Source organism: Ixodes scapularis, unplaced genomic scaffold (assembly GCF_016920785.2).
Source record: "Ixodes scapularis isolate PalLabHiFi unplaced genomic scaffold, ASM1692078v2 PGA_scaffold4__175_contigs__length_147842914, whole genome shotgun sequence".
Classification (NCBI taxonomy): Eukaryota; Metazoa; Arthropoda; class Arachnida; order Ixodida; family Ixodidae; genus Ixodes; species Ixodes scapularis.
Genome location: NW_024609879.1, coordinates 132,788,075 through 132,810,988, shown reverse-complemented (window position 1 = coordinate 132,810,988; position 22,914 = coordinate 132,788,075). Strand labels below are relative to the sequence as shown.

The 22,914-nt window shown below is 45.5% G+C and overlaps 1 protein-coding gene across 2 annotated transcripts in view; it reads left to right on the top strand.

Annotated features, from left to right (window-relative positions):
* The window catches only part of LOC8038243 (coatomer subunit beta), a 31,800-nt gene extending 11,624 nt beyond the window's left edge, over nt 1–20,176 (top strand). For both annotated transcript variants that reach the window (XM_029966193.3, XM_029966194.2), the window contains exons 8-22: nt 552–659; nt 1,700–1,846; nt 2,491–2,636; nt 3,147–3,243; nt 3,990–4,152; nt 8,508–8,638; nt 9,926–9,997; nt 10,273–10,428; nt 10,552–10,641; nt 13,128–13,362; nt 14,418–14,537; nt 15,967–16,112; nt 16,938–17,027; nt 17,895–18,047; nt 20,008–20,176. In XM_029966193.3, coding sequence (XP_029822053.1) covers nt 552–659; nt 1,700–1,846; nt 2,491–2,636; nt 3,147–3,243; nt 3,990–4,152; nt 8,508–8,638; nt 9,926–9,997; nt 10,273–10,428; nt 10,552–10,641; nt 13,128–13,362; nt 14,418–14,537; nt 15,967–16,112; nt 16,938–17,027; nt 17,895–18,047; nt 20,008–20,076 — 1,923 coding nt within the window. In that variant the 3' untranslated portion in view covers nt 20,077–20,176. The remainder of the gene's footprint in view (nt 1–551; nt 660–1,699; nt 1,847–2,490; nt 2,637–3,146; nt 3,244–3,989; nt 4,153–8,507; nt 8,639–9,925; nt 9,998–10,272; nt 10,429–10,551; nt 10,642–13,127; nt 13,363–14,417; nt 14,538–15,966; nt 16,113–16,937; nt 17,028–17,894; nt 18,048–20,007) is intronic.
* Nucleotides 20,177–22,914: the final 2,738 nt, after the last annotated feature.

The following is a 22,914-nucleotide window of genomic DNA, read 5'->3' as shown; positions in this document are numbered from 1 at the left end:
AAGCTACAGAAGAGTGCGTTGGAGAGAAGATGGCTAGGCCTACTTCTCAACATAAATGTGAACATTGGCGGACGACATCACAATTCGAAGAACTGCGTGATTGAAAATGGCTCAGATTAATGCTGTTCTGTGTTGCAGAAAGTTCTTCAAATGCGTTTTTGACAAATTTCGCATCCATAATCAAAACTTATTATTTTTTTACATAATATAGGAAGATTCAAAGGTGATAAAAGACCGTAAGACTCAAAATCATATTTTTTGCAAACTATTGCCGTTTCTCGGTCTGCATCTCCCCTTGAAGGCATTGTTATTGCAACTTTGAGTCACCCATTGCCAAATGCTCTCTATTAACCTTCATCAACATTTATAATGAGAGTAAGCTTCTTTAACACCGCTTAATTGCATCAAGCCTTGAAGGTGTTCCTTGGCTATGAATCAAGAGAGCTAAGTGTTCCTTGAGGTGCAAAAAGCTTGAAAATTTCTGCTCTGGAGGAGCATTTCCAAAGGTGTCGCTGCCCATTGAATGACCACCCTTTCTTTGCATGCCTTAGGACCTTGTCATGGATATTCTGAGAGTTCTGGCCGCATCCGACCTCGAGGTTCGCAAGAAAACCCTGAACCTCGCCCTGGACCTTGTCTCGTCCAGGAACGTGGAAGAGGTGAGAAAGCCGCTCTCGGCGACACATTCCCCATCATAAACGTAACGAATGTGCAAATTGTTTAACATTGGCTCTGAAATCTTTGCACGTCCGTTGTACTCTTTTTTACAGTGATAGCTGTTATGAGCTTCCCCCCCCCCCCCCCCCCCCAAATTCGAAATGATGTAGTCATCGTAATTGTTGAGCGTCCGTCGTCGACGTTGCCGAATGCTCGAAAAAGCAAGATCCCGAAACCAGCCGCAGTTTTCTTACGAATCAATCCCGGGTCCGTCGAACGTGAAGCAAGTGCGCCACCGCAGAGCCATGTCGGCTGCTTCGATGCGCCGGATAGCAAACCACACGTGTCGAAGACAGCTGCGCGCACGAGTCGCGCACAGCACCCGCTAGCGAGTCTTGCGCCGCGTCTGTCGGAGGCGTTCTGTGCTCATAAAAAGAACGAGCGTGTCGCTCTCCGAGCAGACGTTGGCGACGGTTCGTCCACGTAAAGTGTAAGATGTGTAAGGATACTTTAGGGTCCGATAGGGAGCATGCGGCACCTAAAAGGGGTGCGCCAATCCAAATGATGTTCCTCCCAAACGACTCTGCTGGGATCCGCATCGCGGCGCCACTGTCTCGTTGCACGGTTTTCATTATCACTCGGCAGCCAATCAGATTGCGCCATTCGTCATTATGAACGCCGAAGAAAGAATCGGGCAGTGACCTTCTTATGGCGTTCTTACTTGGTGAGTGAGAACGGCAGGGCTTGTCCTATTCATGCTTCTCGCTGCCCGATTCATTCTTTGGCGTTCATAATGAGTAATGCCACGATCTGATTGGCTGCGGAGTGGCAGTGCGAAGCGTGTGACGAGACCGTGGCGCTGCGGTGCAGCTCCCAGAAGAGATGTTTGGCGGAAACATTGGTCGGACCGGCACGCCTCCTTTAGGTGTCGCATGCTCCGTATAGGGTGCGGTGGCCGTCATCGTGACCATACCGGGAATTCACGTGGGATCGCTAAATTTCCATCTCGTTGGTGTGCCTGCCACGTCCGACGACCTCACAGATGGTGCTGGTGCTGAAGAAGGAGGTGACCAAGACCCACAACACGGTAGAACACGAGGACACCGGCAAGTACCGGCAGCTCCTGGTGCGGACGCTGCACTCGTCCTGCGTCCGTTTCCCCGATGTCGCCCACGCCATCATTCCCGTGGTGAGCACGTGCGCCATTTCTTCCTTGCACTTTTGCATGTTTGGCGACCGACGAATCGCCGACACCCTACGACCCTCGAATTCGTGAAACGGGTCTGGGTGTCGTGAGGCACGAGTCCCAGCTTCATGCGAAGCGCAAGTTCGTCTGCTTCTTTTGCAGAGGTTGCAGTGACGTCAGAACGCCGAGCTTTGATTGGCCCTGCTTGAAAGATGATGGGTGGGACTTGAGGCAGTTTCCTTTGAGGTCTACCCACTACCTTTGATCAGAGCCAATCGGAGTTTGGTAATCTGACGTCGCCACAACCTCTGCAAAAGAAGTAGATAAACTTGTGCTCCACATAAGGTCCAGACAAACTCCCCTACTTTCTTTTAAAAGCCAAAGGAAGAGAGAAGGGCTGGTCCCCACCAAAACTTGCAGAGCCTCCTTGTTTACGTGCTCACTTATGCCGGTTTAAAAAATTGCGCGGAGATTGCATTGTTCGAATTCTAGTTCTCCTCTAACGCTTAATTTTCCAAAATTCGTTGCATGAAAAAAAAGAGAAAAAAAAGGACTTTAAATTTTGTTTTAGTGTGGTGAGAATAGTTCTCCCTGGCTTGTTAGCTTCGATTATTAACGAGGCTTTCTTCGTCTTCTCATTGCACCAGCTGATGGAGTTTCTGTCGGACACAAACGAACAAGCTGCCGCCGACGTGCTCGTCTTTGTGAGAGAAGCGATGCAGCGCTTCGACCAGTTGCGGGGGCTCATCGTCTCCAAGCTGCTCGAGGTCTTCTCAACCATCAAGTCCTCCAAGTAAGATTGCAGGGATCCGGTGCCCCTAGGCTTTGTCTTGCAAGCACAGTCACGCAAAGGCAGTGTCCGCACTTGCCACCATTCCACACAGATCTTGAGATAGAGTGTACTACACCTGCCTGTAGTGTGCCTTTTTAAAGAAAGAAGTGCATCGAGAACGTGTTAGAATTGTTACTTTTGGGCACAAGAGCTAATTGCAAACTAGAATTGGGTAAATATGGTATATGCAGTTTGGTTGTCTTGCTCCGGTCGTCCGAACTCAGACTGTTAAAGCTGTACTATTATCTAGAGTTCGGTCTCTTGGAATGAACGAGCATCAAACTTGATTGAACTTATGGGGCTAAGAGCTTCCTGACAATTTTGACATGTGCAGCAGGCAATACATTTTCAAATTTAATAGTAGTCCGAGTTCCAGTAGTTGCCGATATCGTTTAGCACCGAAGAAATTAAGAAATATAAAGGGTGCAAAACGGTCCACGACGAGAAGACAAGTCTCTTGAATTGTTGCAGAATCCACCGTGGAGCACTCTGGTTGCTCGGCGAGTACTGCACGACAGTGGAGGACATCCAGAGTTTCATGACCGAGATAAGACAGGCTCTCGGGGAGGTGAGTTGCCTTGGGCGCTTTCGAATTTCCTCTCGGCACGTTTGGCTGCTCATCTTATGTTCGCGGAATAGCGTTACAAGTAAAGTTTCCCGCGATAAGCTCGAAGGGGTTCGGTCTTCTAGTTGGTGGCTAGGGCTCACAGATGCTCTTTTTTCATGTTTGTCTAAAAGAGACCTTATACGTGTGATAAAGCAAACTGAAGTGCAGCGTCAAGATATTGCAAATCTGTGGTGAAACTCCTGTTGGAGCTCCACTGGTGACATTGATGTGTGACAACTTGGAAGGTGGTATCTGTTTACTAGCCTATAAAAATTTGTTCGCACATTTGCATTTGGGTGTGATTGATTGCCATAGGACGGCTTGTAGCCGCTTGCAATGAGAGAACACGCTGGCCCCGAACTAGGGTGGAGGTTTTGCGGTGAGCTCAAATATACGCACCATCTGCGAGAAAAATTTGCTTATGCTGTTGCCAGAATTCTTTCAGCCCACGGTCAAAGTATGGAAGCCTAAAATACCTGCGAATTGGAAGACTTCCATGACCACTGGATAGATGACGCCAGGTTGTCGTCACGTCGTAAGCTGTCGTAACGCACTCAGTCATACTCAAATGCAGATGTCTGAACCAGCCTTGAACGTGCTTGCATAGATGCCCAAGAATCAAATGACACATTACGGATTCATTTGCAGCTACGTTGCCAAGAGACTGTCGACGTGCGGATTAAAATTTTTTGCTTAATCTTTGAAAGATTCCGATGGTGGACTCTGAGCTGAGGAGAGTGTCGGGAGGAGACCAGGAGAACAAGGAAGACGCCGCCATGACGGGCACGGTGCAGCGCCTGGTCACGGCAGACGGAACGTACGCGACGCAGAGCGCGTTCAGCGCTGCACCGGCATCTGCCGCTGCACAGGGTAAGAACACGCCTAAAATGAGCGACACATTTTTTTTTCTACAAACTAATGTTTGTTACTGGAAACCTTTAGTAACAAGGTGGAATCTTACATGAATCTGGATGCATCTAAGCCATAAACTTTCCGGTTTGGATCGAAGGACACCAATGCACATCCATCAGTGTCAGAAATACAATATCGGTTGAAACTGAAAAACAGATTTGGGGAAATTTCTTTTCTAAGCGAGGACTGTTTTTGTCTAATCCCTCCCTTAGACGTTCGTAGGGCGCGCATACTCTTAACTTGAAACAAATTACTGCAACCTGTCAGTCCAGAATCACTGGAATCACTTACCTTGGACACTGGAATGAGATATAGACCTTTTCATTTGAGTAGTTGGCTGACCGTCGGGTAGAGGGCGCTGGTGCACTCGCTGCCATGAGGTTGCTTCAATTTGGTTGGTTTCGGTTCCAACGTGCACGCGATTGTGTTGCTGTTTCAAGCCATTTTTGCTTAATTTTGTGACACAAATTTCTTTCTTGTGCAACACAGCAAATGACACAATGATGCTGAGTCACTTGGAGAACCACGAGGTGGTTTCGAGCCTAAATTAGGAGCACTTTTATGAACACCAGATGCGTGTGATTACGTCCAATCGTCAATTTCGGCTTTGTTCGGCGGTGCAACACCTGCTCTCGTGCACAGAGATGATTACCGGGCGCTAGTTGCTAGAAAAAATAAATAAATAAAGAGCAGGAGAAGCTCCGCGTCCAGCACGCGCTTCTTGCCTGCCGTCGGGCTTTGGCTGCGTGTGCACCGAGTGGTATGGAAGGACTCGACTTCATGTCAGAGATTCGACTGCTCATCTTATATTGTAACAGACTATAATGCATGAGTGCTTAGTGAAGAAGCAGGTCCACTACATGATTAGAAATGTACCGAATCACGAAAAACATATGAAGGGCAAGTTTACAGTTTGTGTTTCGTACACCAACTATTGAACTTCACAGACTGGAAGTCTCCTGTAATGACGTAGATAATATATAACAAAAAACTGTTATTCTCTCGGCCTGCTTTATTTAAATAAATCAAGTTCTCGAGAAATATTTTAATAAACCAACCTAGGCCCACTAAATTTTTTTTTCTTAAACCAAAGTACTCATTAACAAGATTTTATGATATTGGCCCGATAAAATAACTATTTGTTATATGGAGATTTGCTTACGACGTTTTCGAGGTATGAAATAAGTGACAGGCCCCTTAAATGATGCCTGACATTACTCTCCCGGAAAATTAGCCAGATGGAATTAAAGGCCGCAAAAGAAGTGATTTTTGGTAAGTTTGGCTGAAGTCGAGCGCCAGGCGCCTCGCAGTGAACCTGTGTAGAAAGCTCTTTACTGGTTTGAACCGATGCGCTTCGTAGATTTCGGCGTCGCCAGCTGCTAAAGGTAAATCTATATTCGCCGTCGACCATGCTGCATTCATGCGATTTTAGTGCAGACGGAGTCTCTTCAGCGTCACATATTGTGGACCCCGGGCACTCTCAAGCTGTCTGTGACAGTTTATTACGCGGGAAGTCAAAACCTTTGTGTTGAAATGAATTAATTGAACTGGTTATCTTAACAAAATAGTTTTGCAATTAAAATACTGTAGACATTTCCCTAATTACGCACAGTATACTTTCTCCGAATTCATAAATAAACCGATCAGGGGAATGTTTGTATAGCAGACACGATTAAGAACATCGAACAGATGTTAGTGTGATATTGTCAACAAACAAATTCCCTGATGTTGACGCACCATTATTTCTTGCATAAAACAACAAATTAAAATTAAACGTTTGTTACCTATCCTGTCCACGATTTCACCTACGTAATCATAAGGCACTGTTTTCGATCTGTTATAAATACAAAACACAATGCTTTCAGGAAATACGTGGTTATTTACACTGATTATTTTGTCACCTTACTTGTGATCCCAAATACGCCATCGTTATATACTTACATTGTGCTTCCTGTTGCAAATGTTCCGCCACTATTAGTAAGCAAACCCGAGTTCTCATAAGTTGTTGACTTTTGAACCCCTCCGCTGTTTTAGAGTCATCTATGTGTTCAATGTGCGTGAGCGCTCACGCGGATTCATGTGCTTATAACCTCTTCACATGTAGCCGGCACGCCGACGATAAAAATAGTCATAACGTGTTACAAAATTAACTGCGGAAGTTGCTCACATAATCATGTAATGCAATTACACGGTAACTATATAAGTATTGGACAACGTTTTACAGAGTGAGGTAAGAAACGCGGTGAAACGCTACGAAAAACACAAATTCAATGCATCCGCCAAGACGCGGACAGGAGAGCGAAGCGACGAGTTGAAGCAACCTAATGGCGGCCGCATCACGTGATTCCAAGATGGCAGCGCCCATGCCACGGAGGGTGAAAAGGTCTATAGGTCCATTAGTCGGACACCGAGGATCGTCGCAATGTCTTTGTTCCATTCAGCTTTGTGCTGGACGACAGTGCTCGAAACTTCACTGGTGGTCGTTTTTGGTTGAATCTTGTGAAAGAAGCAAGAGCAACTTGCCTTACTCGTGGTAGAAACAATTTGCTTGAGAACAATTAATTAATTTTCATCTGACGGACCCGGAGGGTTATTGGTCCGCGAGATGAAAATGAATTAATTGTTCTCAAGTAAGTTCTTAAGTAAGTAAAAAAAAAAAAAAATGAGAAGCTTCGGATGATTTGCATTAGAGAATACTTGGACTTTGGTTTCGGCCCACGTTTGGTCCCATTGTCCGTGGATTGCAAGAGCTCGTTGAGATAACTGTGAAGCGTTGTAACAACATATACAAATTCTGAAAGAAACTTGAGCTCTTAGTTTCTCGTGAGTTTTTTTTCTGCCAATAATCCTAGTTTTTAAGCTTCCAAACGAAACAAATCGCCAGAGTAAACCGACTTTTGAAAAATAAATATACACCGAAAAACGTTCCCTACTTTTTTATTATAAATTACGGCAGAACATAAACGTTGCGCAATGAGTTGCGCCACCAGTGGTTGGTGTTTTAGAGCGCAGCTCTTAGGGGCCCGTTTCCGGCTTGAGCAGCGTCGCCGTCGCCGTCGGCGTCGGCGTAACCGCGCGGTGCATTATGGGTAAATTTCCCCGCCAAATCTAGCGGAAAAATTTCCCCGCTAGATTTAGCGGAAAAATTTCTCCGCTAAACCTAGCGTAAAAATTTTCCCCGCTAGATTTAGCAGAAAAAATTCCCCGCTAAATCTAGCGGAAATATTTCCCCGCTAAATCTAGCGGAAAAAATTTCCCCGCTAAATCTAGCGGAAAACTTTCCCCGCTAAATCTAGCGGAAAACATTTCCCCGCTAAATCTAGCGGAAAAATTTTGGTCACGTGACCCGGGGGGTCACGTGACCCCCTCCCGAGGTCACGTGACCTCTGAGGGGGCACGTGTTTGCCCCCACGTGACCCCACCAAGGTCACGTGCCCTCGGGGGGGGGGTCACGTGACCCCCCCCCGAGAACACGTGGCCCTCAGTACCCTCCCCTCCTCCTCCTCAAGAGCTGCGCTCCAATTCGGCGTTACAGGGAGTGGTAAACGACTTTCACTTTTTTTTCTGGCTTGATCCTTGTTTTCTCTTGAAGCAGAATCAAGGGGTTGAGGTGCAAGGATTTTTTAATCTCTGCTGCTAATGTGCAAATTGCAGTCAAGTCTCTTGTTGGTGCCACTTTTTTTTTTTTTTAAATATTGATATCCTTGTGAATCTGGGCAAAAATTATAGCAACATCTTGTGTCCTCAAAGAACAGCATGGAAGGCCTTTGTCCCCCTCTGTCAGCCTTCGACTGGCCTAACCTCACAGTGCGTGAGCTTGCATGCCTGATGTAAAAATATTTTAAAAATTATTTTGGCCATTAACATTTTCTTTTTGATCGTAAAGTCGTGGAGTACAAGTTTTATATTGCCACTAATTGCTGAATGCGGTGTCTTTGCCTTGTTGTTGTTGTTTGTGGGTTTTATGGCACAAGAGCTACGATGGCCATACTGCGCCAAACTAGGTAAACTAAAATGAACTAGAAACAATGCGCCAAGGAATTATTTCTGCTGCAGTCTGTGTAAAATCGCAATATTTTCTAAAAAAGCTAAAAGACGGACAATTGATATTAGAGGCTGCTCCCCTAGGAACAGGGTAGGATGGAAAGGGATACAGTACTTGAAAAGCTTGGGAAAAAAGAGCTTGTGTTGTTGAAGAAGACCAGGGCAAAAAAAAATATGTAGAACGGACAAAGCGTCTCCAGAGTGTTTGCACACCGGTGGCTCCTCACCAACAAGCAGGTATCGGTGGGTGAGGAATCTTTGCCTTGCAGCTGCCAAACATCCTCCTCTGCGTGGTTACCTCATGGAAGGCGACTTCTTTGTCGGAGCGGCCTTGGCTTCGGATTTGACCAAACTGGCTGTCCGTTATGTCGCTCTGGTGAATGAGCCGCGCAAGAAAAATGTAAGCCACATTACTTTTAGAAACTGTCCTTACATCAGGCAGCAACATAAAAAGAAAAAGTGTTTCGAAAAATACTTTTGTGAAAAACTTCCAATCTTTGCAAGCAGCTAAAGGTTGCAAGCTGTTATTTTTAGTCATGTGCGAATAGTGGATTTTGAGTTCGAAGCGAATTCAAAGTAAATAGTGGTTTTGGCCGAATATTTTCGAATCGAATATCAAATAGTTTCTCCAGGCCTTTCACCACTGTTGCACCTTGCATAAATGAAACCCCAGTTTAACTTTTGATGGTAACTTCTAAGCTCCCACTTGTCCATTTATAAGCTAATTTTAATCTAAGTATATTTATGAACTGTTACCTCAGAAAGCCTTAGGATGACAAGTTAACGATAGATTTTATATAAAATTAAATGTATAGATTCTTAGCTACAATGGGGGTAATTGAGTGGATTCACAAATCTTGCTATATTCAAATATTCTTTCTTCAATATTGAATATGAAGAAGGAAGAAAAGTATGACGCCGCAGCTTAATTTTGAGCCACAGTTTAATTTTGAAAGTTTTACGGCAATGTGGATATCATCATTCACAATGTTTCCGTTCCTTTTTAAATATATCGGGAGTGCGCGTGCATTATCCCGCTTTGAATGTGTGATTTTCTTCCAAGCACGCAATTGCTATATTCACATTTTTCAAAGAGTTGATCATGGCGAGCTAGCCCTTTGAGTGCGCTTCTTGCTGAGCACTGGTGCACTGCAAAGAAGCAACACCCGCGTAGCTCGCTTCCGTGGGTGTCGCTTCTCCACAGTGCACCGGTGCTCGGCAAGAAGCGCTCTCAATGAGGCTAACCCGCCGGGATCAGCAATTTCAGAAATATGAATATTGCAGTTGACCTCAAAGCGAATGTCGAATAGTGTGCTATTCGAAACTGCTATTCTAAATTTTGAATATTCGCAAAACACTGATAATTTTATTTTGTTCATCGACCTATCCATCTACACGAGATTTAGTGCCTGTACAATGTTCCAAGCGGTCAGATATGTAATACATTGAGCACAAAGTAAAGAAAAGGCATTTATAGTAACAAAATGAGCTACAACAGCGGTTTTTCTTCCATTTTAACTTCTCGATGACACATTTTTGAGCTGTGTTAGGTTGGGTTCGTCTAAAAGTACCCAAGGTAGAGCGTACAAAGCATTGATTGCTATGCCATCCAAATTTAGGTGTGGCATTGTGGTACTACTTATAGTCGCTGTAGCACAGCTGTAACTTCTTAACTCTGGACTTTCAGGCCTTTGTTGCCGAGTGTATGCTCATCATGACTTCAGTACTGCATCTCGGGAAGTCTGGACTGCCAACAAAGGTGTGTAGCTTCCTTTTTCTCATCTTTTACTTGGCGTGGCACGTGACAGTATCTTTGTAATCAGCTTGCCTTAATATTTCGAACGTTTCAAGTTCAAAATATGAGCTTAGCTCTATATTTTGGTTTTATAACTGAATGTGGCTACAGACTGCCTGTCCTTGTTAGTGTGGCTCATTTCATACTGTTCTTGTGTGCCCATGACACTCCCTTGTGGAAGTAGAAAATAACACCCTCGTTGCTCGCTCGCTAATTTCCTGATGTCGAATTCGACGCAGGCGATCAATGACGATGACGCCGATCGCATCTGCCTGTGCCTGAAAATCCTGTCGGATCAGTCAGCAACCCTGAACACCGTCTTTGGCTCTGAGTGCCGCAAGGCCCTCTCTGCCATGTTGGCTGCGAAGATGGAGGAAGAGCTGGAGTCTCAGAAGGTAAACTTGCCAAATAATTTACTAATGCCAAAGCATACTTCCGATAAATGAAGTTCTGAGCATTTCTTTTTTTTAAGTTCTCTACATTTCTGAGCATTTTGTGTTTTTTTTTTTTTTTTGCAGGCAAAGCAGGTCAAAGGTGTCACAATTCACGCCGATGACCCCATCTCGTTTGGACAACTGGCGTCCAAGAGCAGCGTTGCCGGCACGGAGGTGACTTAAGTGGTTGTTTCTCACGAGCTAATATGTGGGCAAAACCTGGTTGCAACTGGCAACACTAATCTAGTTAGTGCTATAAGATGGCTTCAGTTTAGCTGATTACCATAGGGTACTAAGCAAGTGCCCACACAAAATGTGGAGGTAAACACAAACAATGGGAAATGGGTGCCTGTTAGGTCCGGGAGCAGAGAAGCAGAAGAGGCCCTCATTCGATTCGACAAAACGATATGGGAGCATTACAGGGGTCTGGCGGAACTCCTAACGTCTAAAGTGGTTGCACTGCCCTTGTCGAGCCTGCTTCGCGCTAGCGTTCTTGCGTCGAGCTTTACCGCTTTGCACAGACAGTCGAGCCTAATGCCTCGCCGCTTTTCACCGACTTCTCGGAGAAACGGCCGTCGCGAAAGAGCTCAGCAACCTTGGAAGTTTGCTAAGGCGGGTGCTTGGCATGCCCTTCACCTATTGGTGAGGAGATCGAACTACAGGGGGTGCTTTGGCCAGCTTGCTTTCCACGGAGCTCACCGTTTACCCAACAAAAGGCCCGTCGACCCGATTCTTTCGTCGTCTGTGTCTGTTGATTAAGTGCAGAATGTGAGTTGTATGCAAGTGTTGCGTCGTCGTTCGGCCAGGACTCAGTCGGCGTTTCACCGATCGGACCCCATCGCAGCGTTGACGCAGCGTTCGGCTGCGTCGATCGAATGTTGCATCAGAAACTCGAGCGGTCAATTAATGTTCTTGTCGTCTCCTAAAGGTTTAGCTCTCAGCTTAGTCACTAGAAGTGCAACGGCAGGATCTACTACCTCTTCATATTTCAAACGTTTCAAGAGTAAGGTGCGGACCCTCGTTTAAAACACGGGCGCACGCTCCGTGCTTTACGACAGGTTCTCAAACTTTTTAGCCTCGAGGAAGCCTCGTCAGCTTTGAACGGCTGCCGACCTCGGCATCGATCCATCAAAACGGTTCGGAAGCTTGCAGACCTTGTGTGTAAGAAGGCACGTACTGGGAGCGTTGGACTCGTAGTCTATTTATTTATTTCATGTAGTGTCGCTTGTATGGTTAAGGGGTGCCCAAACAGGACACTACAAAACGCATGACTCCGACAAATCGTGAAAATTGAAGCGGGCGCGTCCGCTTCAATTTTCACGATTTGTCGGAGTCATGCGTTTTGTAGTGTCCTGTTTGGACACCCCTTTACTATGATAGGTGGGGGTGGTTCAAGATGCGTAATGCTCCAGTAGGCAGAACGTGCGTCAATGAGTGGCTCAGGCCTGCTGAAATAGTGGTTAAAACTGGAGAACACTTTGCTCAGGGGAGGGACGGCCGAGCAAATTTGGGAGCTCAAGGAAAACCCAGTTGGAGTTTTGATCACGCACAACGAATGCGACGCGATCCCGCGCTATTTTCTGTGCACATACAGTAAAACCTCGTTATAACAAAGTTGAAGGAGCGGTCGTAATTATTTCGTTATAACCATTAGTTTGTTATAGCCAATGTCCATTTCTTCCCACTATTAGCAAGCAAGGGGAATTATGATTGCTTTGTTATATCCATTAGTTTGTTATATCCCGTTTTGTTATAACGAGGTTTTACTGTATTGGTTTAGCCGACTGAGCAAGCGCACAAAGACGACGAGCGCTGTGACGACATACTTTTACCGTTGCCCAGTAGACTGCCTGCTAAATGCCCCAAGCGTCCGGCCCGCACTCGAAGAACCATGGGAATGGTGTTCTTTCGGTTCCCCAATGATCGGCGATTCCAACCAGTTCGATGCTTACACACTCTTGAGTGTGATCCGGAGTCACCCTGAACAAGCGTCGTGTAGCCTGAAGTAGCACTTTTAAAACTTTTCGTCATTGTTGGCGTTTTTCGTGCGGTGCATGCCAACCACCCTTCGACCTGGCTGAGCTGCAGAAATCTCTCGCAATATTGTCCTTCTCGCGCAGCCTCAAGGACGCCGATATTAACTTTGAAAGGCTATAAACGGCCCCGCCTGCTCCGAGCTAAATCCCAGTTTTTGTCATTGTAAATTTTTGGCTTTTTAAGCACTTGCTGCAAAAACGACAGTCACGTGAACGCTAATATTGTAAGAGATTTTCGCAGCTCAGCCAGGTTGAGTTGTGAATTGCATGCACAGCATCAAAATTGGTGACTTTGACGAGAAATTTTAGAAGTGATATGACGGGTCTTTGGACTCTACACAATGCTCTTTCAGGGCGATTCTGGATTGCACTCAAAAGTGTGCAAGCATTGAATCGGTCGAAATTACCAATCACTAGGGAACTGAAAGAACACCGTTCTCTTGTTTCCTCGAATATAGGCCGGGGGCGCTTTAGGATTTAGCAAATGGTCTATTGTCTCCGTCAGATTGTGGTGTCGGCTGCGGTCAAGCTTGACATGAAACGGGGCGTAGGCGCAGCTTCGATGAAACCAGAAGGTCTGGAAAGATGGTGAAACGGGAGTGACGGGTGGTCGTCTGCTCGCAGAACATGTTTGAGGTGAGCCTCCACGCCGCGGTGGGGGTGCCGCGCCGCGACGGTGCCGGCGACCTGCTGTCGGCATCCAAGCTGTCCAAGGTCACCCAGCTGACTGGCTTCTCGGACCCGGTATACGCTGAGGCCTATGTGCACGTGAACCAGTACGACATCGCCCTGGACGTGCTCGTGGTGAACCAGACGGCGGACACCCTCCAGAACTGCACGCTCGAGCTGGCCACCCTGGGTGAGCCCGACCCCGACGTCTGCTTTTTCCGATGTCGGATCGGATCATTAATAATAGAGTGAAGCTCTGGGAGAAGCATTCCGCGAAGCTTCGGCGAAATTGGGATGGTCGTCGATTTGCCTCAAAATTGGTTCGATACATTAGTAGACACATCAGAACTTAATACAGTCAAATCTCGTTAATTCAAACTCTCTTAATTCAAACTTCTGGATAATCCAAACTAACATGCTGGTCCCATCCTATGCATTTCTATGGGAAGAAACTCCCGGTAATTCAAACTCTGCTTTATTCAAACAAATTTTTGGACCCCCTCGAGTTTGAATTAACGAGATTAGACTGTATTCAGAATAATTTTCTTCTGAAAAATTTTATTTGATGTCTATTTCATCCTCTTTTTTTTTTTTTTTATTGAGAGATTTTATTGACGACACTGCAAATGTCACAGCAGATGTCATAATTTGGGCCTAAATTTTGGCAGTACAGCTGCTCCTCATGGGTTACAGGAAATCTGATGGTGTGAAATGAAAAGTGGGGAAGCTCACGCCAGCGGAAAGGAAAACAAAAAAGTGCAACATACTGTCTTTTTTTTAGAATGGCTGCTTGACCTGCAAGTTTTACTTTGTGCGAGGTCACCCCCTGGAAAGTGCGGGTAAATTTTAATTAAATTTGAGACGTTTTGTGTGTTGTCCCCTTCTTTGTCCGTAGTCTCCGGTTTTCAAAAATGTGAAATTTCAATGTTCCTTCTGGCACAACCTTCATTTTAGAGATAATAAATAGTATGTTAGGAAGAGCAAAGTGTAGTTACTTAAAAAATATGTTTAGCTTAGGTAGCTCAAAAAACCGCCCCAAGGAAACATTTTTTAAGTGGCTCTAATATGACAGCATATCAACAATATGCAGGGTTTTTCTCATCACTGCATTCTTTCTTCATTATACCTCAGTCTTTCCAAAGGCTGTACCATTCCCGTAGCTCGGTACTAGAGGTGCAGTGCGGGTTTCAAGGTGCCGCCAAGGTGCCGATTGTTGCTACGAATTCCGCTTCCTCTCTCCGACAGGCGACCTGAAGCTGGTCGAGAAGCCCACACCGGTCGTGCTCGCGCCCCACGACTTCTGCAACATCAAGGCCACCGTCAAGGTGGCGTCGACGGAGAATGGCATCATCTTCGGCAACATAGGTGAGGCAGCGTTTGCATTACCAGCTCTTGCGTCTACAACCTAGAGCCGTCAAATAAACTAGGCTTCATGGTAATGACATTTCGGCCGTCCTGGTGCTTCAAAGCGTAGTTGCCGGTTGCCCCGAAACTTGATCTGAAATTACGCAACATGCTTCTCCAGTCTCCAGAAATGTGAAAGCAATTCGCTACACAGACAAACACAACATTGCCCGAGCTTCCTGACACTGTAATAAAATTCCGGAAGTCGCATTTTCAAATTGGAACTGTCGCCAACTGTGCCCGCTCTGCACTAAGCATTAAAATGGCGGCACCCACGAGAAAGTTGGGGAAAGGAATGGTCATTGACTCTTGTGGAATCCACTTACCGAATTTACTCGCATAATGAGCACACTTTTTTCCCCGAAAAATCGGCACATATTTGGGAGGTCCGTTCATTACGTGGGGTAAAATTCCTGCATTTACTCACTTCGTGCAAATGTCATATTAGGTGCCAATATGACACGGTAAGGTACTGTGGCACGTCTCCACTGATGGAGGCACACCCACATCTGGTCGGGTGCACGCCACAGTATGCATGCTTTATAAATTGCGAACCTTTTAATTGCGCTTTCGGCGTGCCTTTTGTTGAAGGAAAAGCGCCCTAGGAAGCTCACTCAGCACGGAGAGTGACGCGATCGTTCTTAGGCCTAACCACTTTCATGATTTCACTGTCCGAAAGCGGACCACAGACGACGGCGTTTTTGTTGACACCAATGCATCCGATGGGCGAAGGATGTCCGGGGCTGGGCGATTCCTTGACCCAAGCTTTGTCAAGTGTGCGCGCCGCTCGGTTTCACAATGATTACTTCCTCAACTACACACTTGCAGCCATTATGAGAGTGGCTTGGCTTGGCTTGACTTGCCCTGGCCGCTTGGCGGCAAAAGAAAATTGGCTTGGTGGGCTCGGTGGCTAGCTAAGTTGGACGCAATTCGAAACTCGTGAAGTCGAAAATTGGAGGCGCATTCATTACGCGAGGGGAGGAAAAAAAGTAACAATATTGGTACCCGTTGTGGGGGGTGCATTCATCATGCGAGTGTGTTCATTGTGCGAGTAAATGCGGTATAACAAACCTCGAAGTTGTGCTACATATGCCTGTTATACGTCGGGAGTTTCTTATAGGTGGTCTAGCATTTAAACTTGATGAGCCTCGCTTGAATTTCGTTGTTTCCTTCGTGTGTGTTTGTTATAACCAAACTTTGTAACAAGTGGCATGCACAGGGTTGTTGAATTGAGCAGCGGCGTAAACATGGGAGGTGTGTAGCTCTCGGAGGACTTTCTATCGTTGGGCAAGAAAATAGCCCCCTATTTCGAAGGGTGCTATAGAAACACTGCCTTTACGCTTCGAGGTTTGTTTTATGCATCCGCCTTTTTCTTTCCATCTGGCAACAGTGTACGACGTGAGTGGATCCACGAGCGACCGCAACGTGGTGGTCCTCAACGACATCCACATCGACATCATGGACTACATTGTGCCGGCGTCGTGCACAGACACGGAGTTCCGGCAGATGTGGGCAGAGTTTGAGTGGGAGAACAAGGTCAGTTGTTTGGGGAGGCCTCGCAGCAGCAGACACTGATTTAGTGCAAAGTTGGCACTTTGCCCTGTGGTGTTGGCTTATACTAATGCTGTGATTTATCTGTGATCAGGCCTTAAATGGAGTCGGTTGTACTGCTCTCGCTGTGTTCGTGGACCTTTCGGACGTAAGAAGGGCATTCCCTTTATTTGTAAGGGAGAAACTGCAAGTTTCCCATCCTTGGGGCTGTACGAGCAAAGATGCAATGTTTGGAAATTTGCCAGGGGTGTTGCAGTTTCCCTATGGTTCTTTTAGGTCTTGGTTTTCCAAAGTTGTTTTTTGTTCTAGGCATTTGGAAACGCCAAGGTCTGTACTGAAAAACCAAGTTTTAACACACTTTGTGTCGATTGGATACTGCGAATGGGTATCAAGCACTTGGAAAGAATGGATTCGAATACCAAGGGGGTGTCATTCTTTATTTTTATTAATGAATCAGATTTGCCTGAACAGGCTTGCCTGGGATTTAAATCATATTGAAGGTTCATACTTCATAGACACCAGAAGCTGGTTAGGGTATAGTAAATTGCCATATAATTCCAATTCGAAATTTCGTATATTTCTTAACCCCTTTGCACTTCATGGGTTTTTGTCCCTAAAGCTTTCCTTCTGATGCCTGCGCATTCTCATTTAAGGTGCAAAAACTTGTCATTTACTTATTTGGATTTTGGTTTATTGAGTACAACAGGATATTGACTGTGGTTATCCTGTGTTTCACCTGTAGCAAGTGATCTATTTCAGTTAGAACCCATTTTTTTTTTACTGAAGGTAGCATTTTGCAACCCCTTGCAGGTTTCAGTGAACACATCGCTTTCAGACCTGCCAGCCTACCTGCAACACTTGATCCGGTCTACCAACATGAAGTGCCTCACTCCAGAAAAGGTATTTCTTGACTCGTGATAAGACGGTGACACTCGCTTGTAACAAGGTCCTTCAAGCAATCATTTTTTTATTGTACTAGTGCCTAGGTGTATATACTAACATATGCACGTGGTAACCCCTGTAAAATATCTAGGTGAACAGGCAATATATATTGGAGACATATATACCCTTCCTTAGACAGTGCCACAACAGATAAACAACAGTAGAGGAGATGGATAATCTTTCTTTTTAACAGCGTGGTTTTATAGTAAAAATAAGATATTTGGATCTTCTCTAGGCATTTCAAAACTTTAGTTCTAGTCTAATTCAAAGCCACTACTGTACAATCCAATGCCATATTGTCTAGTTGCCTGCTTAACATTCTGAGTGTTAGTAAAAAGAAGAATGGCAGTGCAAAACATGTACTGTAGTATCCCAAGAGATGCCTCACCCTAGTAAGATAGCCCACCCCATTTTTTGGCATGATTTTGTGGTTGTGCTAAGATGTCAAAAGGTTGCCCACTTTTGGAAATCTCACCATCCTGTTGATCTCGGCCGCAATAGGACATTTTATCACCACTCGTCTTCGTTGGTGCCATTTGGAGCCGCCTGAAAACACCACTAGGCCGACCGAGATCGCTTTTGTCCTAGGCCTGTTGGCAGAAAGCACTTGTATCCAAAGAACATGAAAAGAAGAACAACCATGCCATGGCTGTCACAGAAACCATAGAGTCATAGCGGCTATAATGACATCTCTAGCTTTACTGAACAGTCACTGCTGCACTGCGTGGGCTACATTTGTAGCCTTGTTAAAGCTACGGCCACGTAGCATTGGCATGCGGAAGTGTGTTCTCGTGGGGTAACTTCTGGCTCTGTGACTCTGTGCAGGCACTTTCCGGCGAGTGTGGCTTCATGGCGGCTAATCTGTACGCCCGGTCGATCTTCGGCGAGGATGCCCTGGCCAACGTGAGCATCGAAAAGAACCCCAACTCCCCGGATTCGCCGGTGGTCGGACACATCCGGATTCGTGCCAAGAGCCAGGTGGGACGGCGTGCCACAGTTCATGGCTGCTGCCTCGGTTGACAAGCAGTCTGAGAGCCACATGTTTGTAGTCAAAACTTTGTTTTGGCTGCAAAAACCTGCATAGCTCCTTGTGCACCCACAGGGTGCCTGCCTTTTCTTATTGAAGTCAAATGAATGTTGCCCAAGGCTACTTGTAGTGACCGTGTTCTTCTAAGTGGGAAGTATACTGCAGTGTTTATCTGGACTAAGTGTTATTGAAACTGACCGATCTACCTTTGCATAGTTACTCATTTGATCCGGTAAATTTGTGGATGCAGTCTTGCGGTGCCAAGCAGTTTGCCAACTGTTCCTTACTTAAAACGTTTACAATGTTTCCTTTTTGTTATTTTGTTTAGTTATTTTATGCTGCTAATTATTCTGTTTAAGTTCGAGCCTGCTACAGAAGCCATGTGATAGGGCATTCTAGAAATTGGACACTTTATTGTTTCTTCACTTCTGTCTTTCACTTAGTGCCATATTTTGTGAAGCTGTGTTCGCATGTCGTTAAGCATCTTTTTTTCTGTTTCATGTATGCGGGGCTTTATTACTGTGTCGTTTTCCTACGTGTAATGTGTCGGACCTCAAAGAAACACATAGTTAAATAATAATACAGTATAGACCACTTACAACGTAACCGCTTATAGTGCAGGACCGGGTATAACGCGGCTTTTTTAAACCACCGGTTCGCCTCCCATAGAACTCCATGTATTTACATACCGCTTAAAATGCAGGCGCGCGAAGGGAAATACCGGTTATAGTGCGGTTTCTGGAAGAGCCCGGCGGCCGTGCCGACTGACCGGCGCAGCGAGCACGCTTCCCTTTGCGGCGCTAGATAACGGCGCGAGCCGCGAGCGGCACTCGCGGGGCAAGGAGGTTGCTCGAAGAAACCGGGAGATGCGGAGAGAGAGGCTGCAGTTGCCATAGCGACGGAGGGACGCATGCACGTGTCGTTCTCGTGCGCGCGTCCCTCCGCTGCGATGGTTGGAAACAACCGCAACGACAGACCAATCGCAGGTCGAGAAGAAGTGTTCGCGCGCGTTGCATGCCGGCAGTGCGTACACACTATTGGCTCTCTCCTTTCCCCCCCAACCTCTATTACAACGCTTCTCCTCCTCTCCGGTCGCGGGCCGGCTGCATCTATCCGCAAACATGGAGTTGGTTTTGATCGTCGACGTAGATTGCATGATGGAGGCTCATCGTTCCGCGTAAAAGCGCTACCCTTGACTGTGAATTTTCGTTGTGCGTCGTTATGATAACCCAGCACGTACTAGAAGGGAAGATCCACCTACTCGTGCGGCGATGTCGTGGCGGCACTCTCAAGACGGCAGAAACGCCCGTGTCGTCGTGTTTGTTTACTTCGACTAGAGTGGTGCTTTCTGTGTTTTCGAACATCGCCCGGATTTCTTATTTGGAGCATTTCATGCCTGTGCTCAAGTTGAAGGTATTACTGGCGCGTACCGTATAAAGGATGCGAATTTTCACGTGTTGCTATCACCGGAGATAAGTGATTAGGGTTAGGAATCCTGAACGCTCGCAACGTCCGTCCGCAACCCACGACGCTGTTAAAAGGCTGCGCCAGGCAAAAGTCGCTCATTTCTTTCAAAATGTGTTGCACACTTGAGACAGAACTGTTCTAGTCTGGTGAAATAAAGACTTTCCTCAAACTAAGCTTTATTTTTCACCTAACATAAAGTAAATTCTTTTACAAAGGTAAGTAGTCTCATGGCATGTATGTTGGCCTGAAAAATTGATGTTTTGGTTATAACGCGGTACCGCTTATAGTGCGGATTTTTGCGACTCCCGCGACATACGTTATATGCGGTCTACACTGTACAAGTAACGATTTATGTCAGGCGTATTGCCATGACAATTTTGAAAGGATAGTTTTGCTCTATGTTTTCTTATATGCCAGGTTGTTAATAATTTTGTTTCATTTCAGGGCATGGCACTGAGTCTTGGGGACAAGATCAACACCACTCAAAAGTCTTCTCCCAAAGTAGGGGCATGAACGGGTTCCACTCTCAACATCTTTTTTTTTTCTTCCGGTACTTTTTTTGAACAGTTGCACCTTGTAAGTATGAATAAAGAAGTGGACCAATCTCGGAAAAGCATTTTTTTATATGAATTGTTGTACCTTGGGTATTGGCATGATGGCTAGAAGAGATCACTGTACTTCAAAGTGTGGTGGCTGGTTGTGCTCCGTGACCAAGAAGCTTAGAATTGCAATGAAGTTGAAGCAGATGAAGTGCTTGCTGCAATCATGCAGGATCTCTGTAAGTCAGCACAACACTTGCAATTTTGGCTTTTGTGGCTAACAACTGGAACAAATAAAATCACCAGCTTTCATCAGGCTAACATAATGATTATGATGATGGTGGTGCCTTCATGTTGGAATTCGTTTGCCACCTGTATAAAGTTTCATATTTGGCATTACGATGGGCAAAATGAAAATAACTTTTCCCCGTATGATTTACAGTAGTAGCACCCTGGTCTGGGGTGCTACTGTTAAAGTTGTTTTTGAGAATTATTTTGTCTGTATTTAAGATAATGTTCACTTGCATCAAGTCTAAAGGGGGAGTTTAATCAAATTCCTATTTTCTCACAATGTTTTTCAGAGAAAAGGGTAGATACAAATTGTGTTGGTATCACAACTTTTTTGGCACCCAGAAGGTACCAACCACTGATCTGACGATTTGCTGGATCGCTGATCCCCCCTGTGAGGCCATTGCACCGTTGCGGCCACTAGTTGGCCGTTTTGCGATCTTGTGTCACCTACATGGAGCGTTGTCAAGCCTAAAAAGCAACCACCTGTGGAGCACATTTTGTGCTCATTCACCATCATTTGTTGAAGTGGTTTCGTGAAACTGTCGAACAGTTACACGCATGTTCATTTGACCAAATGTGATGAAATGCGGTAGCTTTATAGGAACATAGTGAAAACAAATAGCTGTGTGTTTGCCTTGCGTGTTCTACACTGCACATGCCCAAAATAGCAATCTTGGAGTCGAGTATGGCAACGACGATGCGCATGCACAGCGTGGAGCACACAACTCTCTAACTCGAACACACAGCGCTTGCTTCTACACGCAATATTAAAACTCTCTAGTAAAGTACAATCCCATACCAGCTGCAGCACTACATTGGGATATATTGCACTCCGAAATGACATTTTGCAAGCATGATTGCGAGCAGTTCCGCCATGCCTGCTGGGCAGGAGAACCGGGGGACCCTCACTAGAGCGCTTTGATTTTCCGCTGCGGGAGGGCAAGCAACTAGCTGGAGACACCAATACCCCTTGCCCCTATACATATTCCACTTTAGGGGCTGAGGAATAGGGTTATTTTATAGCCAGTCATTGGAAAACTCCTTGGACTACATGCACCCATAATAATGAACGGCCCAAAACGGTTGTGCTGATGATCGAGAGGTCGGACGCTTGCGTCCCTCCTCCTTACTGATTTTTTGGAGGTCTGTATTCAAACCCTTTTGGGATTGAAATTTTTAAAGCACAGCTCTTAGGCGCCCGTTTCCGGCTTGAGTGGCGTCGCTGTTGCCATAGTTGTAACCGTGGGGAAAGTTTTCCGCTAATTTTAGCGGGGAAATTTTTCGGCTAAACTTAGTGGGGAAATTTTTCCGCTAAACTTAGCAGGGAAATTTTTCTGCTAAACTTAGCGGGGAACTCTTTCCGCTAAATTCAGGGGGAATTTTTCTGCTAAATTTAGCGGGGAAATTTTCCTTTAAATTTACAGGGAATTTTTCCCGCTAAATTGAGTGGAGAAATATTTCTGCTAAATTTAGCGGGGAACTTTTTCCGCTAAATTTAGCGGAAAATTTTCCCCTAAATGGGAGGCAAGCCGGAGAGGGGGAGGGGCATAGCCTCCTCTCCGTACCTTCCCCTCCTCCTCCTCAAGAGCTGCACTCTAATTCGGCGTTACAAGGGATGGCAGACGTCTCATTTTTGTTTATTGCTTTAGTCCAAGTTTTATTATAATTCTAATTCACAATCAGGTCGCACAACGATAGCGATCTGTGGCAGGAGGTGCAGCATGGTCTGATGGTTATCAAACAACAGGAAACCTGGATGTGTTTGAAGCCAAAACTGTCAGAATCACGTGATGTAGTAGCGTAGAACCAATGCAAGAACGCTGATAAACAACATTTTTATACTTCACAATTTATTATTTCAAGACTGAATAAAGTTGAATATCTGTTAAATCTTTTTACATAGCTACCGTGACCTTTTCTTGCTCATGCATGCTGCCCAAGGGTGTCACATGATTTTTTTTCATAGTTTAAAAGGCATAATTTTTGAACATGGCTTATAAAATGTCGGTACAATAGTTTGCTGTAGTACCTAGAAATCATCATCATTGTGGTTAATTCAATATAGGAAAATTGATGTCTCGCAGATACATTCTCTTTTTGTGGCCCCTTTAACAGTGTGACCTGCCTTCTTAATGTTATTTGTATTTATTTCTAAAAATGGCCTGAACTGTGGATTATGAAGTGTCTGAGAAAAAGAAACCCTGTTTTTTTTGGCGCACTAATAAACTATGCACCGTAAAACATGAGGTATAAAAAAAATTTGATGCTAGCAATTGTTATAGGTCGTAAGAGCTTAGCATAATAATGCAGAACAAAAATGAGCTGACGTTCGATGAACGTTAGGGCTTGTTTAAAAAAAATTTAAAAGCGCTCTGTACACTCCGTCCTCTTGTCGTACGTTTTTTGGCGCTGTTTTACTTTTTGTAGCGTTAGCTACACTGGCCGAGGTTGAGCAGTTTCGCGTGGCTCCCAAAGAGCCGTGCTGCGCAAGCGCGAGGAGCAGTGACGTCACACGGCGCAC